Source organism: Daphnia pulicaria, chromosome 4 (genome assembly GCF_021234035.1).
Source record: "Daphnia pulicaria isolate SC F1-1A chromosome 4, SC_F0-13Bv2, whole genome shotgun sequence".
NCBI classification, from domain to species: Eukaryota; Metazoa; Arthropoda; class Branchiopoda; order Diplostraca; family Daphniidae; genus Daphnia; species Daphnia pulicaria.
In genome coordinates, this window is record NC_060916.1 from 11,726,178 (window position 1) to 11,739,190 (window position 13,013).

At 41.6% G+C, this 13,013-nt stretch overlaps 4 protein-coding genes and 2 long non-coding RNA genes across 13 annotated transcripts; 3 read left to right on the forward strand and 3 right to left on the reverse strand.

Moving 5' to 3' along the window:
* Positions 1 to 612: 612 nt before the first annotated feature.
* Positions 613 to 1,045, reverse strand: LOC124337330 (histone H3). The gene has a single exon (XM_046791439.1). It carries the CDS (start codon positions 1,040 to 1,042, stop codon positions 632 to 634), a length of 411 nt encoding a protein of 136 aa, XP_046647395.1. The 5' UTR covers positions 1,043 to 1,045; the 3' UTR covers positions 613 to 631.
* Positions 1,046 to 1,183: 138 nt separating this feature from the next.
* Positions 1,184 to 1,658, forward strand: LOC124337208 (histone H4-like). Its single transcript, XM_046791309.1, has one exon. It carries the CDS (start codon positions 1,233 to 1,235, stop codon positions 1,656 to 1,658), a length of 426 nt encoding a protein of 141 aa, XP_046647265.1. The 5' UTR covers positions 1,184 to 1,232.
* Positions 1,659 to 2,235: 577 nt separating this feature from the next.
* On the reverse strand, positions 2,236 to 2,628 carry LOC124337268 (histone H2B.3). Its single transcript, XM_046791373.1, has one exon. It carries the CDS (start codon positions 2,626 to 2,628, stop codon positions 2,257 to 2,259), a length of 372 nt encoding a protein of 123 aa, XP_046647329.1. The 3' UTR covers positions 2,236 to 2,256.
* Positions 2,629 to 2,884: 256 nt separating this feature from the next.
* Positions 2,885 to 3,356, forward strand: LOC124337253 (histone H2A). The gene has a single exon (XM_046791358.1). The coding sequence runs from the start codon at positions 2,963 to 2,965 to the stop codon at positions 3,341 to 3,343; it is 381 nt and encodes a 126-aa protein (XP_046647314.1). The 5' UTR covers positions 2,885 to 2,962; the 3' UTR covers positions 3,344 to 3,356.
* Positions 3,357 to 3,732: 376 nt separating this feature from the next.
* Positions 3,733 to 5,535, forward strand: LOC124337372. 4 transcript variants are annotated; one of them, XR_006917277.1, is made up of 4 exons: positions 3,733 to 3,992; positions 4,075 to 4,179; positions 4,796 to 5,440; positions 5,500 to 5,535. It is a non-coding gene; the product is annotated as an uncharacterized LOC124337372 (long non-coding RNA). The 4 variants fall into 4 exon arrangements; XR_006917275.1 differs by having other exon boundaries at positions 3,734 to 3,938; XR_006917276.1 differs by having other exon boundaries at positions 3,738 to 3,846; positions 4,075 to 4,182.
* A 2,036-nt stretch (positions 5,536 to 7,571) lies between these two features.
* Positions 7,572 to 11,505, reverse strand: LOC124337347. Of its 5 annotated transcripts, XR_006917235.1 has the most exons (8): positions 11,295 to 11,505; positions 11,089 to 11,224; positions 10,876 to 11,029; positions 10,477 to 10,592; positions 9,681 to 10,377; positions 8,588 to 8,949; positions 8,223 to 8,495; positions 7,572 to 7,770 (listed from the first exon to the last, which is right to left on the reverse strand). It is a non-coding gene; the product is annotated as an uncharacterized LOC124337347 (long non-coding RNA). The 5 variants fall into 5 exon arrangements; XR_006917236.1 differs by lacking the exon at positions 10,876 to 11,029; XR_006917234.1 differs by lacking the exons at positions 10,876 to 11,029; positions 11,089 to 11,224; positions 11,295 to 11,505 and adding exons at positions 9,048 to 9,276; positions 10,711 to 10,869.
* Positions 11,506 to 13,013: the final 1,508 nt, after the last annotated feature.

The window sequence follows — 13,013 nt, forward strand, 5'->3', positions numbered from 1 at the left end:
CTGGATAATCTGTAATGCAGCTGATTTTCTGAACATTCAATTAAAATCGCCATTCAAAATTTATAAGCAAATGAGCACACTCGTTCCCTATTACAGTTTAAAATCTAAAGGACCGTTTAAAGTTTTCTTTAAAAAATGTTTTCGCACGAGATTTATATTGTAAATTCCATTTCTTTCGTACTCGGGTGTATAACCAAAAATTGCAGTTGGTGATTTTATAATCTTTACGTCTATTTTCCAGAATAGAAATTTGATGCAGATTCTCGACGTAATTCTTTCTTGTCCTATTTCTCATCGATTCTTTTTGGTCAGAGTTCCATGGATTTTTGTCAAAATATTATTTAGTTTGAAAATGGGCCAGACTCGCCAATAGAAGTCTGAACAGAAAGTACTTCAACGCAACCCGTATTCCAAACAACATTTGTACTACAAACACACGTCAAGTGACAGTTGGATAAAATTTACCACCGTTATTCATTTCTTTTAATTTGCTGTGATATTTGTGGACGTTTTTTGTCAACATTTTAGTTTTCAACGTGCCTAGAATGGAGATGAGGTAAGCTTAACTTTTTCATTATTTTTTGGTGGCCCTGAAAAGGGCCGATTTGTTGGTAGAAGGGAATCAATTGGCTTAAGCACGTTCACCACGGATACGGCGGGCGAGTTGGATGTCTTTTGGCATGATGGTGACTCGCTTGGCGTGGATGGCGCACAAGTTGGTGTCTTCGAAAAGACCCACCAAGTAAGCTTCGCTGGCCTCCTGCAGGGCCATGACGGCCGAGCTCTGGAAACGCAAGTCGGTCTTGAAATCCTGGGCGATTTCTCTGACCAAGCGCTGGAATGGCAACTTGCGGATCAAAAGCTCGGTCGACTTTTGGTAGCGACGGATTTCACGAAGGGCGACGGTGCCGGGACGATAACGATGGGGTTTCTTGACTCCTCCAGTGGCCGGTGCACTCTTGCGAGCAGCTTTAGTGGCCAACTGTTTGCGGGGCGCCTTGCCACCGGTGGATTTGCGAGCGGTTTGCTTGGTACGAGCCATTTCGAGCGACTGAAATTTCTGATGTCTTTTGCTAGTAAAAGCGCTTGGTATATGTGGGGAATCTACGGACGTTGCGGAGCTAAGGGAGTTCACTGGCTAGGGATTGGTTAGTTCAAAAATGGGAGGGAAAGAATTGATAACGGAAATTCTCTCTTTGTTAGAATGATGGGCGTTGCGGAAGTTCCCACCAATGGGCGTTAAGCTTGAGGGGACTGGAGCGAGTATAAAGCACAAATTCTTCCACAGTTTGAATCATTCAGTATTCAGTTTAGTAGTTTATCAAACTTCCGAAACTTATCTCAAAATGACTGGTCGCGGTAAAGGAGGAAAAGGACTCGGCAAAGGAGGCGCCAAACGTCATCGTAAAGTTTTGCGTGACAACATCCAAGGTATCACCAAGCCGGCCATCCGTCGTCTTGCTCGCCGTGGTGGTGTGAAGCGTATCTCTGGTCTCATCTACGAGGAGACCCGTGGTGTTTTAAAGGTGTTTCTCGAGAACGTGATTCGTGACGCCGTCACCTACACTGAACACGCCAAGAGAAAGACTGTGACAGCCATGGATGTCGTCTACGCGCTGAAACGGCAGGGCCGCACTCTGTACGGCTTCGGCGGTTAAACATTGATTTTCACTCAGACTTCGATCTCAATTCAATCGGCCCTTTTCAGGGCCACCAATTTTTAAAGAAAAAAGATTTCGTTTAACTTACGGTCTCAATTTAAAACTGGCTTAAGTTATCTCGTGCTTAGTTTACGTTTTAATCACTTAAAAATTGTCAAACGAATTAATGCAGCTGATGGAAAAATTGACTGGTTTAAGATAAATATAAGAACATTCCACAAAAGATTTTCATTTTCTTTCAATGGTTCCGTTGGACGATTAAATAAAGGGAGAAAAAGCAACAGTAGTGTTTAAAAAGAAAATACCTAATTAAAGCAGAAATTATGCGATGGTGCTAGACTGGTCTTGGATACAGTTATTTTACAATCCAATCTTTGAAACGATCTATATTCCAGTATCAAAGCTATCCTTGAATAACCAACATTGCTTAGGATTTATTCGTTTTGGAATGAATCTAGACTACTTCATCTGTTTATTGAAGTATTATTTATCGTTTAAGTTAAATATGTGTGACAGTAAGGTTTTTTTCTTTTCTTTAAACGTTTGGTGGCCCTGAAAAGGGCCGTTTGGGTTGAAAGAGAAGACCGGAGATAATCTACTTGGTGCTGGTGTACTTGGTCACTGCCTTGGTGCCTTCAGACACGGCGTGCTTGGCCAACTCACCGGGCAAAAGCAGACGGACGGCCGTCTGGATTTCCCGGCTAGTGATGGTCGAACGCTTGTTGTAGTGGGCAAGACGGGACGACTCTCCGGCGATGCGCTCGAAAATGTCGTTGACGAAGCTGTTCATGATGGTCATGGCTTTGGAGGAGATGCCGGTGTCTGGGTGGACCTGCTTCAACACTTTGTAGATGTAAATGGCGTAGCTCTCCTTCCTCTTGCGCTTCTTCTTCTTGTCTCCTTTGGCAATGTTCTTCTGGGCCTTGCCGGCCTTCTTCGCAGCTTTTCCACTAACTTTAGGGGGCATTTTCTAGGACTTGAGTAAATCTGAGAAAGTAACGACCGTCACTTCAAATTTGGTTTTTATATTGAGGCTGGCTCCCCCTCACTACTTGATGGTAGCCAAAACTCGCGTCTCCAGAGACTTACGTGTAACAGCAGATGTTCACTCGGGGGCGGAGCTAGTAACACAATCAGGAAGAGAGAAAGAAAGGCGGGGCAAATAAAAGTTTTCTGTTTGGCTACCAAGATTGCATTCTGAATCCGACATGAAGCGACTATATAAACCCCGATTTTTCATATTGTATACATCACTTGTTCCTTGATTTTAGGAACAGCGTTAACTTACTCTCAACTTCATCATGTCTGGCCGTGGAAAAGGAGGCAAAGTAAAGGGAAAGTCAAAGACCCGTTCCAGCAGGGCTGGACTTCAATTCCCCGTCGGTCGTATCCATCGAATGCTTCGCAAGGGCTCGTACGCTGAGCGTGTCGGTGCCGGCGCCCCCGTCTACTTGGCTGCTGTCATGGAGTACTTGGCCGCTGAGGTTCTCGAGTTGGCCGGTAACGCTGCCCGTGACAACAAGAAGACCCGTATCATCCCTCGTCACTTGCAATTGGCCATCCGCAACGACGAAGAGTTGAACAAACTTCTCTCCGGTGTCACTATCGCTCAGGGTGGTGTTTTGCCCAACATCCAGGCCGTTCTCTTGCCCAAGAAGACTGACAAGCCCGCCAAGGCTTAAATTTCCTGTTCATCTCGTCTTTTAAACAATCGGCCCTTTTAAGGGCCACCAAACTAATTTGGAAAAAAGAAACTTGTTGATTACTACATTTCGTACATTTCAATCTGGTTCTACTAGTGCAAATCTCGTATAGTTGCAAGTGATCATTGAATTTTCTGTTTCTTTTGCTGGTGTTAGCTTATCCGACTATGAAAGAACAACTGTAAATTTTACAAGTTATTATTATCATCGCATAGATTTATCTATTACCAGGGGTATGGAGAGGGACATTTTTTCTCCGTATTCCATACCAAGAAGAAAACAAATGCTATTACCAGCTATTACTCTGGTATGAGTTAATGATCCACCTTGTTCAAATTCGTCATGCAACCTTGCCCCCTCCCCCTCAATTTTAGTGCTTCAAATCATTCAAAATGGCCGCCCCAAAGCGTATTGGTGATAGTGGCTATTGTTGTGACAACGATCCGGCGATCCCCATGATGATTCTTATTCTCAGGGATTTGGTAATCTATTATATAGTTTTCGTGGATAATAGCACTATTAAAGTATCTGACATCAGGTATTGCATTTTTACTATGAAACCTTTTGACGAAATGTAAACAGTTTACATCGATCATGCGATATTTTTTGTCTTCATTCTTAACGTTGGGTTGGATATATTTGAAAGTTTTAATTGATAACACACTATTTTATTTTAGATTCTTATTTAATTCTTTACTGAATATTTTCAGATAATATCTTCAGCTGAAGGCTTCATGTGATCTGCGTGCTTGTGACAGTGATTAAATGGTCCAATTCAAGCTGTCTTCCAAAACCATGGAAATTCTGTTTGCAAGGTAGTTGTATTTTGACTAATATTTCTTTTTACTCCTGTGATATTTAAAACAACATAGTGAAATGTGGTAAAAAATCTTTCTGAAAATCATGCTTTTCCACTCGTTGTTGGATGGATTGTTTTGGGGTTTGTTCCCATGTCTAAAGACAAATCTTAGCCCACACCTCACCAAGAGGATAGCATGGTTGCTCCTCCCTATCTGTTTGTAAAACACTAGTGGTCTATCAGTTGCTCCTTGTAGAGTAATTAAAACTTGTTTGTTATATTTGCATAGCAAACCTTATTATGGTCAAGATGTGGTGCCCATACAGATTTAACTATTTGGAAAGCCGGCTTCCTTTTTCATTCACTTAATAGTCTAATTTCTGTAATGTACTCTCTTGAGCAAATGAAACCGTGAATGAACTGGAATTTTCACTTTGGTGAACATTTTGGGATTCTTTTTATATTTTTAACTGCCTAGTTTTCAACCTATCCTATAATGATAATTTCACTTGATTGCTAAATGGATAAAAACATGATTCCTTCTTAATTTTGTAAATATTCCATTCATTTCTTGTTTACTGCTCTTGGCACATAGTTCCGTTATGTTTCATAACATTTAATTTTTCTTTTAGAACGCGAATATGTTCCATCGGGATATTCGGCCACATCATCAACAATCACAAGCTATTCAAATATCTATGCATCACCTATTTATGTGCCAGTTCCCGTTTCACTGCCTTCACAAATCAATCAACCGCAGCCAGTGGAACGTTAGGATTCAAAAGAAAGAGTTTCTCAGTTGGAAGATCTATAGCGGATGCTGGAACTGCAGAAGAAGATTCAGGAATTGGAGATTAGTTTGCAGGAAGCCATAGCCAAACAGGCTGTTCCTCCCAGTGGAATTAAGAGCCAGCAGGTCGTCATCGACAAATCGATATCTGCAGCTATTTCCACTGGAGCCACTGAAGCCGAACTTTGTGTGTTCCTAAAAAGAATCCTTCTACCTCATCTTGTGTCTCTTCTAAAGTTCTGAATGAAATCGATCTTCTGCACTTCCGATTGAGCAATGTGATCGCCTCAACCGGAGCTGTCGTTGTCAACCGTCGTCGCATTGGAAAGATAACCGACAACTATCAGGAGTAGGAGCAGGAGGAATTTCCTTGTCCCATTCCCACTTAGAGATTCACAGACATGAAGAGTATGAAGTGACCTGAATGTATGTACCAGATCTGCTTGTTGATGAAAGCCTTACTAAATGCATCACCCATATAATAAAGGTAAGCATCAATACCACATATCACCACGCTACTGCAATACTTCATGACACTTTCTTTAGCATCAGGAAATTTATCTCAACATGTGAAGTAATGCTGTTGGTTGTTGTGAATTCCATTTTTACGGTTTTTTCATCATAAACATTTCAGTGTGCTTCTTAGAAAAGGTAAAGATTGATATGCTTTATTCATGTTTATATTTTCATTAATGTAAAACTTTTGTTTTTACAGAGCACACAGTTTCTTTATGGAATCGTGTGGTCCTGGCACGGAGATTTTTGAGCCAACGCTGACCTTTGTCCATGACGGAAGAGGGACTTCCACCAAAGTTCTTCTCCATCCTTATCTTCGAGACGCACGCTAGCTTCACTGCTTCTAAACACAATTTGTTTTACTTCACTGGCGACTTGGCGAGTTTCTGGACCACTTCAGTGATCGCTTCCGTCCGCTGTTACACACCTGCAGTCACTCACCACGTGATTATGCCCAGGTACCCAACAATTGACTTATTTTCGTAGGTTATTTACTAATAGTCTAGTTGCGTTAAACTCTGTCTGTGTAATAGTTTCGAAAATCAGGCCCTTCTTACGCGCAAACGAAGTTTTACTTGGACGTTTCTTTTTTCTAACGCTAGATGGCTTTTTAATAATTTGCAGCTGTCAAAACAGTCAGTTACTTTGCACTTAGTTATCTCTTTAAACATTTATCAGCAGTTATTTTGTTGAAATATTTAGTGTTAATTAACGATTACTATTCCACCAACAAAGCTCACTTGTTAGATTTTTAAAAATGTGTTATTTTTTTCTACTTCCGGTTTTCTCATTTCAGTCAGTAGTTCAGTTAATATTTACTCGACCCACAAAAGAACCACATATTCGTGATCCTCGTAAAATTTGTGGTAAAGTTCATGTTATTTTTTGTACGTACGCGTACTTCCGGTTTCGAGAATTATCCTGAACAGGAAAATTCTCGATTTTGGCCAAATTTTGGATTTCGTTGAAATCACACCTAATCGACCCCAAATGTCATGGTGATCACGAATATGTGGTTTAATTTGATGACAGCTCAATGGTTGAGGAGCTGTGGTTACTTCCGGTCTACTTCCGGAAAATTTTCAAAAAACAAGCAAGTGAGATTTGTTCTGTTTACAGTTCTCAATATTTCAATTTGATTTTAAGTTTAAAAAATTGCATCTTTAAATCTTTGTGCTAAAAAACCTGACTATTGTTTCTATCTGTACTATGTAACTATTATTTGCATGTCACTAAATAAGAATTATTTTCTCTTTATTCAGGTAATGCAGAGGAAACGTCGAGAAGATGGACACCAAAACGTCGCCGGTATCTCCAAAATGTCAGCGCGGATCATCATTTGTTATTGGTAATATGTTTGTGTTAGTTAACCCGTTGGCTGCCACGCCTTTGTTCTCCCCTAGCTCCTTAGCACGGGCCGCGCTGTTCGGTCTCGTGGTTTACATGCCGCGGGGTCGGACAGTTGCACCAGCCCCAGATTCGCTGCAAGGCCCCGTTAGGCAGTGCACCATAGGGACTTCCCCCTTTTCGATACGGTGATGGATTCTAGAGGCGTGCATTCCATCTTCTCCTGTCACCGTGTCAGCCCGGACTTGTCAGCATTGGCAAGTCCCACTTGGTCATGGATCCTTCAGACGTGGCGCGTAGAGTAGTAGAGAGCAACCTACGGGTTGTATGGCGTGGCAGCCAACGGGTTAACTTAAGTGTATGTGTGTATGTATGTATGTATTTATGTATGTATGTGACTGTAAAATGTGGTGGAATTATGGGTGGAGATGTGACAATAAAGCAATTCCTTTTGAAGTTTTTTGTTTGTTGTCTCTTGACACTTGTAACAAAATGGGCACTTATACGTTTATACATAAGTTTGGGCAAGTGACTTGTTTACATACTTACTTATTTCAATACTCCAAATTTCTATGGAAAACCCAACACTATCTGCAACTCCTTTGTTCCGCCAACTTCAGTTAAAAATGAATTCTTAAATTCAAAAATTTAGAGTTAACACTAATCAGCAGTACGTCTCTTTCGTTACTTACCCTGAAAATGAAGTTCGTCCAAGCACTTGAATAGGTCGTGTTAAGAGATTTCGTAAAAGATGGTTACCATTAAAAAATTTATTTTCTCATTTAAGATCAACAACGATTCCCAGTCACTAGTTACTATTGAGATATGACCGACAAATCTAAAAACAAATAAATAAATCAGAAATTTCGGCTCTGGTATTTAAGAGCCTCCCTGTAGTAAACTGGAGAAGCGAAGGTTGTGAAGCAACATTCAGGTGCCTTGGTGGTGTAGTAACTCGGGGCAGTGGAATACTTCGCAGCTTCGGTGCAGTAGGTCGGAGAAGCCTAAGTAGTAGCTCGGGTGCCTTGGTTGTGTAGTACTTGGAAGCATCGGTATGGGAGCGGAGCCTCGGTATGGTAGCTGAGGGCAGCGTGGGTTGTAGTGCAACATGCGGACTCGTCGATGTAGTACTTGGGTGCCTTGGTGTATTAGCTAGGTGTATCAAGGTGCAGCGTTAGTTGTAGTGTAGTAAACTGGAGCCTCAGTGTAGTATTTCGGTCCAACGTAGTACGAAGGAGCAGCCGCGTGAAGTAATTCGGGGCAGAGTAATACTTGGGCGCTTCGGTGTAGTTTTTGACCGCGTTGTGGCGTAATAAGCTGGAGCCTCGGTGAAGTAGCTGGGAACGTAGTAGTACTTGGGAGCCTCGGACTAAAAGGCTGGGGCAGCATACGCAGTCGTTTGATACTCCGCTGCCTTGGTGGTGTAGTACTCCTTTAATTGAGTATTGGAAGAATGCAATTGCTGCCGGGTAGGAGATGCTCATTCAATTGATAAATCGCCTTTTCTCTCTTCTTTTATCCAATTTTTTCTCTTCCTGTTTCACATTTTAAACTTTACGGCTATTGCACCTATTGACATACATCACTTGTCGTTAATACCAAAGTCGGTGGAGTTCGGTACAGTGGTCAACACGTTAGCAACGATAGAACAACCAAGAGCAGCACGACGTAAAAATAAACTGTAAATGAATAAAATAAAACATTTTCAGTTATTAATTAACAATTAGAGAGCATGTGGAATAATTCAAATTATGTAAAACAGCAGATTTACCAATTGCGAATTGGTTGTGCATTGATGTGTAGCACTTCGGAGCTACAGTGTAGTAGTTGGGGCAGCGTAGATTGTAGTGTAACACTCGAGGGCGATGGTAAGTGTAGTAAACAGGAGCCTCTGTTTGGTATTTGTTCGGGGAAGAGTAATACTTGAATTCCTCGGTGTAGTAAACCGGTGTAGCATACGTCCTTGTGTAACATACGGCCTTTTAGGTGTAGTAACTGTTTGCGTATGTTTGTTGTGTAGTAAGACGGTAGCATTGCGGTTTGGTATCTGCCACACCCAGGGGACACCGGTACACCAGTGGACGACTCGACCATCAACAATACACCAAACAACAGCACTAGACTATAAATTAACTAGATGTGAACATTAAAATATTTAACTATTAGTGACACATGAACAAATGTAAGATAGTCTATATGATACAAAACTCCATGTAAAATAAACGAATTACCCATGATTGAGAATTGGAAGAAAGCAGTTGTTGCCGGGTCGGAGATGCTCACTAGACTAATCTCTATCACCTTCCTTCTCTCCTTTTATACGAATTTTTCTAACCCCGATTTACCTCTCAACTCAAGCCTTTCAGCAATTCTACCTTTTTGATAATGATGAAACACGTCCCGTTCTTGCCCAACCTCTACACCACTACATGGCACATTTTACGGAATAATCTCCGTCACCTTCAAATTAGCAATTGACATTGGAGAAATTAAATGAGAATGATTGAAAAAAATGAAGTAACATGAAAAAAATAAAAAGGCCTTCCACACGGTCAGATGCAAGTTAAGTGTCAACAACGCTTCATTGGTTATTCTACTCAAGTGATTTCTAGCAGAAAATAAGCTTCAGCCTGGCAACTCATGAGCCGCACACATTTAACTATACCAACAAATTTCAACACAAAAACCCACGTGTTATGTAGAACTTCTTTAAAATAAGTCGAAAGCACTTTTATCCCTTTATCAAAATATTGTCTCTACCCTGACTACTTCACATTAAAAAAAAAAAAATTAACAAATATTCCAGACGTTAATCTTGTAGAAGAGACACAAGAGGAATAAAGCAAGACCCGTTGGGCCCATACCTGTTTCCATTTCTGGCTTCACCATTATGTAGTAAACTGGAGAAGCGTAGGTTGTGATGCAACATTGTAACAGCCTTGATGGTGTAGTATCTCGGGGCAGTGGAATATTTCGCAGCTTCGGTGCAGAAAGTCGGAGCAGCCTAAGTAGAAGCTGGGGTGCCTTGGTTGTGTAGTACTTTGGAGCCTTGGTGGTGTAGATGGGGCAGCGTAGGTTGTACTGTAAAACCCCGGGGCATGGGTGGTGTAGTCAACAGGAGCCTCTGTTCGATAGTTGCTTGGAGCAGAGAAATACTTGGGTTTCTCGGTGTAGCAGGGTAGCTGGGGCAGCAAACGTGGTTATGTAATATTCGGCCTTGCCGGTGCAGTACTTGGAGGCTTCGGTGTAGCATCTAGGTGTAACGTAGGTTGTTACTAAGAAGCAGCCGCTGTGCAGTAATACTGGCTGCCTCAGATGTGGTTGTGTCTCGGGGCGGTGTAGTGAACTGGGGCAGCGGAGGTTGTGGTGCAGTACTCCGGTCCCTTGGTGGTGTAAGCTGGGGCAGCGTAGATTGCAGTGTAATACTCTGGAGCTTTGATGGTGTAGTACTTGGGAGCCTCAATGTAGTACTCAGGCGCCTTGGTGAACTCGGGGCCACCGTATCCAGGAGACATCGGTACACTCGCGGTCGACCCAACAGCAGCACAACGCCATAATTAACTGTACAATAAACAATTTAAAAATTAATTTCAATTATAGCTCATCATATAAACTAGGAATGAGAATTGTTTCATGACTCAAATAAAAATGAATATTTACTCATGATTACGAACTGATTACACGGTGAAGAATCAATTGATGACAAATAGTGCACTGCAGTTGCTATTGCCATGTCGGTGATGATCACTCGACTGATTTCTTTGGCCTTTTTTCTCCTTTAATACGACAGACAATAAACAATTTGAATATTAAATATATTCAATAAATAGCATATTAACAATTGAAAAGAAAAAAAACAATAAAATTCGACACAAAAAGTGAAAGGATATTTACTTATTGCGAAATGATTTTAGAATGAAGAATGCATTTAGTGACGAATAGGACACAGCAGTTGCCGTGTCGGAGATACTCACTCAACTGATTTCAAACGCCTTTTCTCTCTCCTTTTATACGATTTTTTTTCTACCCCTAACCTCTTAAGCCTTGCGACTATTGTACCTGCTTGATAATGATGCAACACTTCCCGTTCTCACCCAACCTCTACTCCACATGACAAGTTTAACGTCTCCGTGTAATATCTCCGTGACCTTCGAGTGTGAAGAAAATGCAAACTGGCCTTTCCTTCTACAGGTTGACGTTGCTGGGGAAGGGTCTACAACAACCAATATCAAAATGAATACCAAATGGCTGAGCCTTGCGGCTATTGAATACCTGCTTGATAATGATGCAACACGTCCAATTTTCACCCAACCTCTACATCACCGCATTGACAGTTTAACGTAATATTCCCCACGACATTCAAGCGTGAAGGACATGCAAACTGGCCGACCCGTCTGCAGGTTAAACTCTACAATGGTAATTGAAAAAATAATTAATAAACACTGCATCAGTTGGAACATGTTGAAAATATACAGTACCTCCGCATACAAAGGATCAACACAGTCGTGGGTACCTACCAAGGCTGTCATGGAACTGGCTGCTAGGCCAGAGCCGGAGCCACTTTCGTTGAGATCCAAATGAAAACGTGGCAAACCAAAATCGGCCAAAACAGCTCGCACGACTCTTCCTTCGTAATCCCGTTGCAGTAAAACATTGGCGGATTTCACGTCACGGTGTACCATAACTGAACCGCCCAAGGGGTCCGCAACTCAAATTTACTACAATAAAAAAGGTAAAAAAGCAAAAAAAAGTGAAAAAAGGAAAAAAAAAGGAAATTTACTTTACGTGCTAAAAGAAGGGCGCGCGCGAACGAACCCCCCCTCCTCCCCATCCCCTCCCTACCCTTTTATTTTCGCTTGAAGGAAAGCCTATCTCACAAGTAAAAAAGGAAAAATAAAGTAAGGAAAAAGTAAAAAAAATAAAAAGTAAATTTGAGTTGCGGACCCCTTGGAACCGCCCGGCTTCTGCTGAGTGGAATGCAGTAGATGGAGAGTCTCGCGGTGAGATGGCGAGCGATCAGCATCATTTGATTCACGTCTGATTTGAATTTGCTATTTTTTTGCTAGGCCGCCGAAAAGACATTCAAAAAGAGTCCCTCCGTTGGTGAATTCAAAGATGAGCAGACTCTAATCGATGCTTCACCATCACTCGATTCGTTATCCATGCAAAGACCGAGCCGTCCAATAAAATTGCGGTGCTGGACAGTTGAAAGTTTGTTGATCTTAAATGAGAAAATAAATTTTTTAATGGTAACCATCTTTTACGAAATCTCTTAACACGACCTATTCAAGTGCTTGGACGAACTTCATTTTCAGGGTAAGTAACGAAAGAGACGTACTGCTGATTAGTGTTAACTCTAAATTTTTGAATTTAAGAATTCATTTTTAACTGAAGTTGGCGGAACAAAGGAGTTGCAGATAGTGTTGGGTTTTCCATAGAAATTTGGAGTATTGAAATAAGTAAGTATGTAAACAAGTCACTTGCCCAAACTTATGTATAAACGTATAAGTGCCCATTTTGTTACAAGTGTCAAGAGACAACAAACAAAAAACTTCAAAAGGAATTGCTTTATTGTCACATCTCCACCCATAATTCCACCACATTTTACAGTCACATACATACATAAATACATACATACATACACACATACACTTAAGTTAACCCGTTGGCTGCCACGCCATACAACCCGTAGGTTGCTCTCTACTACTCTACGCGCCACGTCTGAAGGATCCATGACCAAGTGGGACTTGCCAATGCTGACAAGTCCGGGCTGACACGGTGACAGGAGAAGATGGAATGCACGCCTCTAGAATCCATCACCGTATCGAAAAGGGGGAAGTCCCTATGGTGCACTGCCTAACGGGGCCTTGCAGCGAATCTGGGGCTGGTGCAACTGTCCGACCCCGCGGCATGTAAACCACGAGACCGAACAGCGCGGCCCGTGCTAAGGAGCTAGGGGAGAACAAAGGCGTGGCAGCCAACGGGTTAACTAACACAAACATATTACCAATAACAAATGATGATCCGCGCTGACATTTTGGAGATACCGGCGACGTTTTGGTGTCCATCTTCTCGACGTTTCCTCTGCATTACCTGAATAAAGAGAAAATAATTCTTATTTAGTGACATGCAAATAATAGTTACATAGTACAGATAGAAACAATAGTCAGGTTTTTTAGCACAAAGATTTAAAGATG

Bases quoted from the DNA above. Each gene is read 5' to 3' on its own strand.
- LOC124337330 (XM_046791439.1), bottom strand. From the start codon at position 1,042: ATGGCTCGTACCAAGCAAACCGCTCGCAAATCCACCGGTGGCAAGGCG.
- LOC124337208 (XM_046791309.1), top strand. From the start codon at position 1,233: ATGGGCGTTAAGCTTGAGGGGACTGGAGCGAGTATAAAGCACAAATTC.
- LOC124337268 (XM_046791373.1), bottom strand. From the start codon at position 2,628: ATGCCCCCTAAAGTTAGTGGAAAAGCTGCGAAGAAGGCCGGCAAGGCC.
- LOC124337253 (XM_046791358.1), top strand. From the start codon at position 2,963: ATGTCTGGCCGTGGAAAAGGAGGCAAAGTAAAGGGAAAGTCAAAGACC.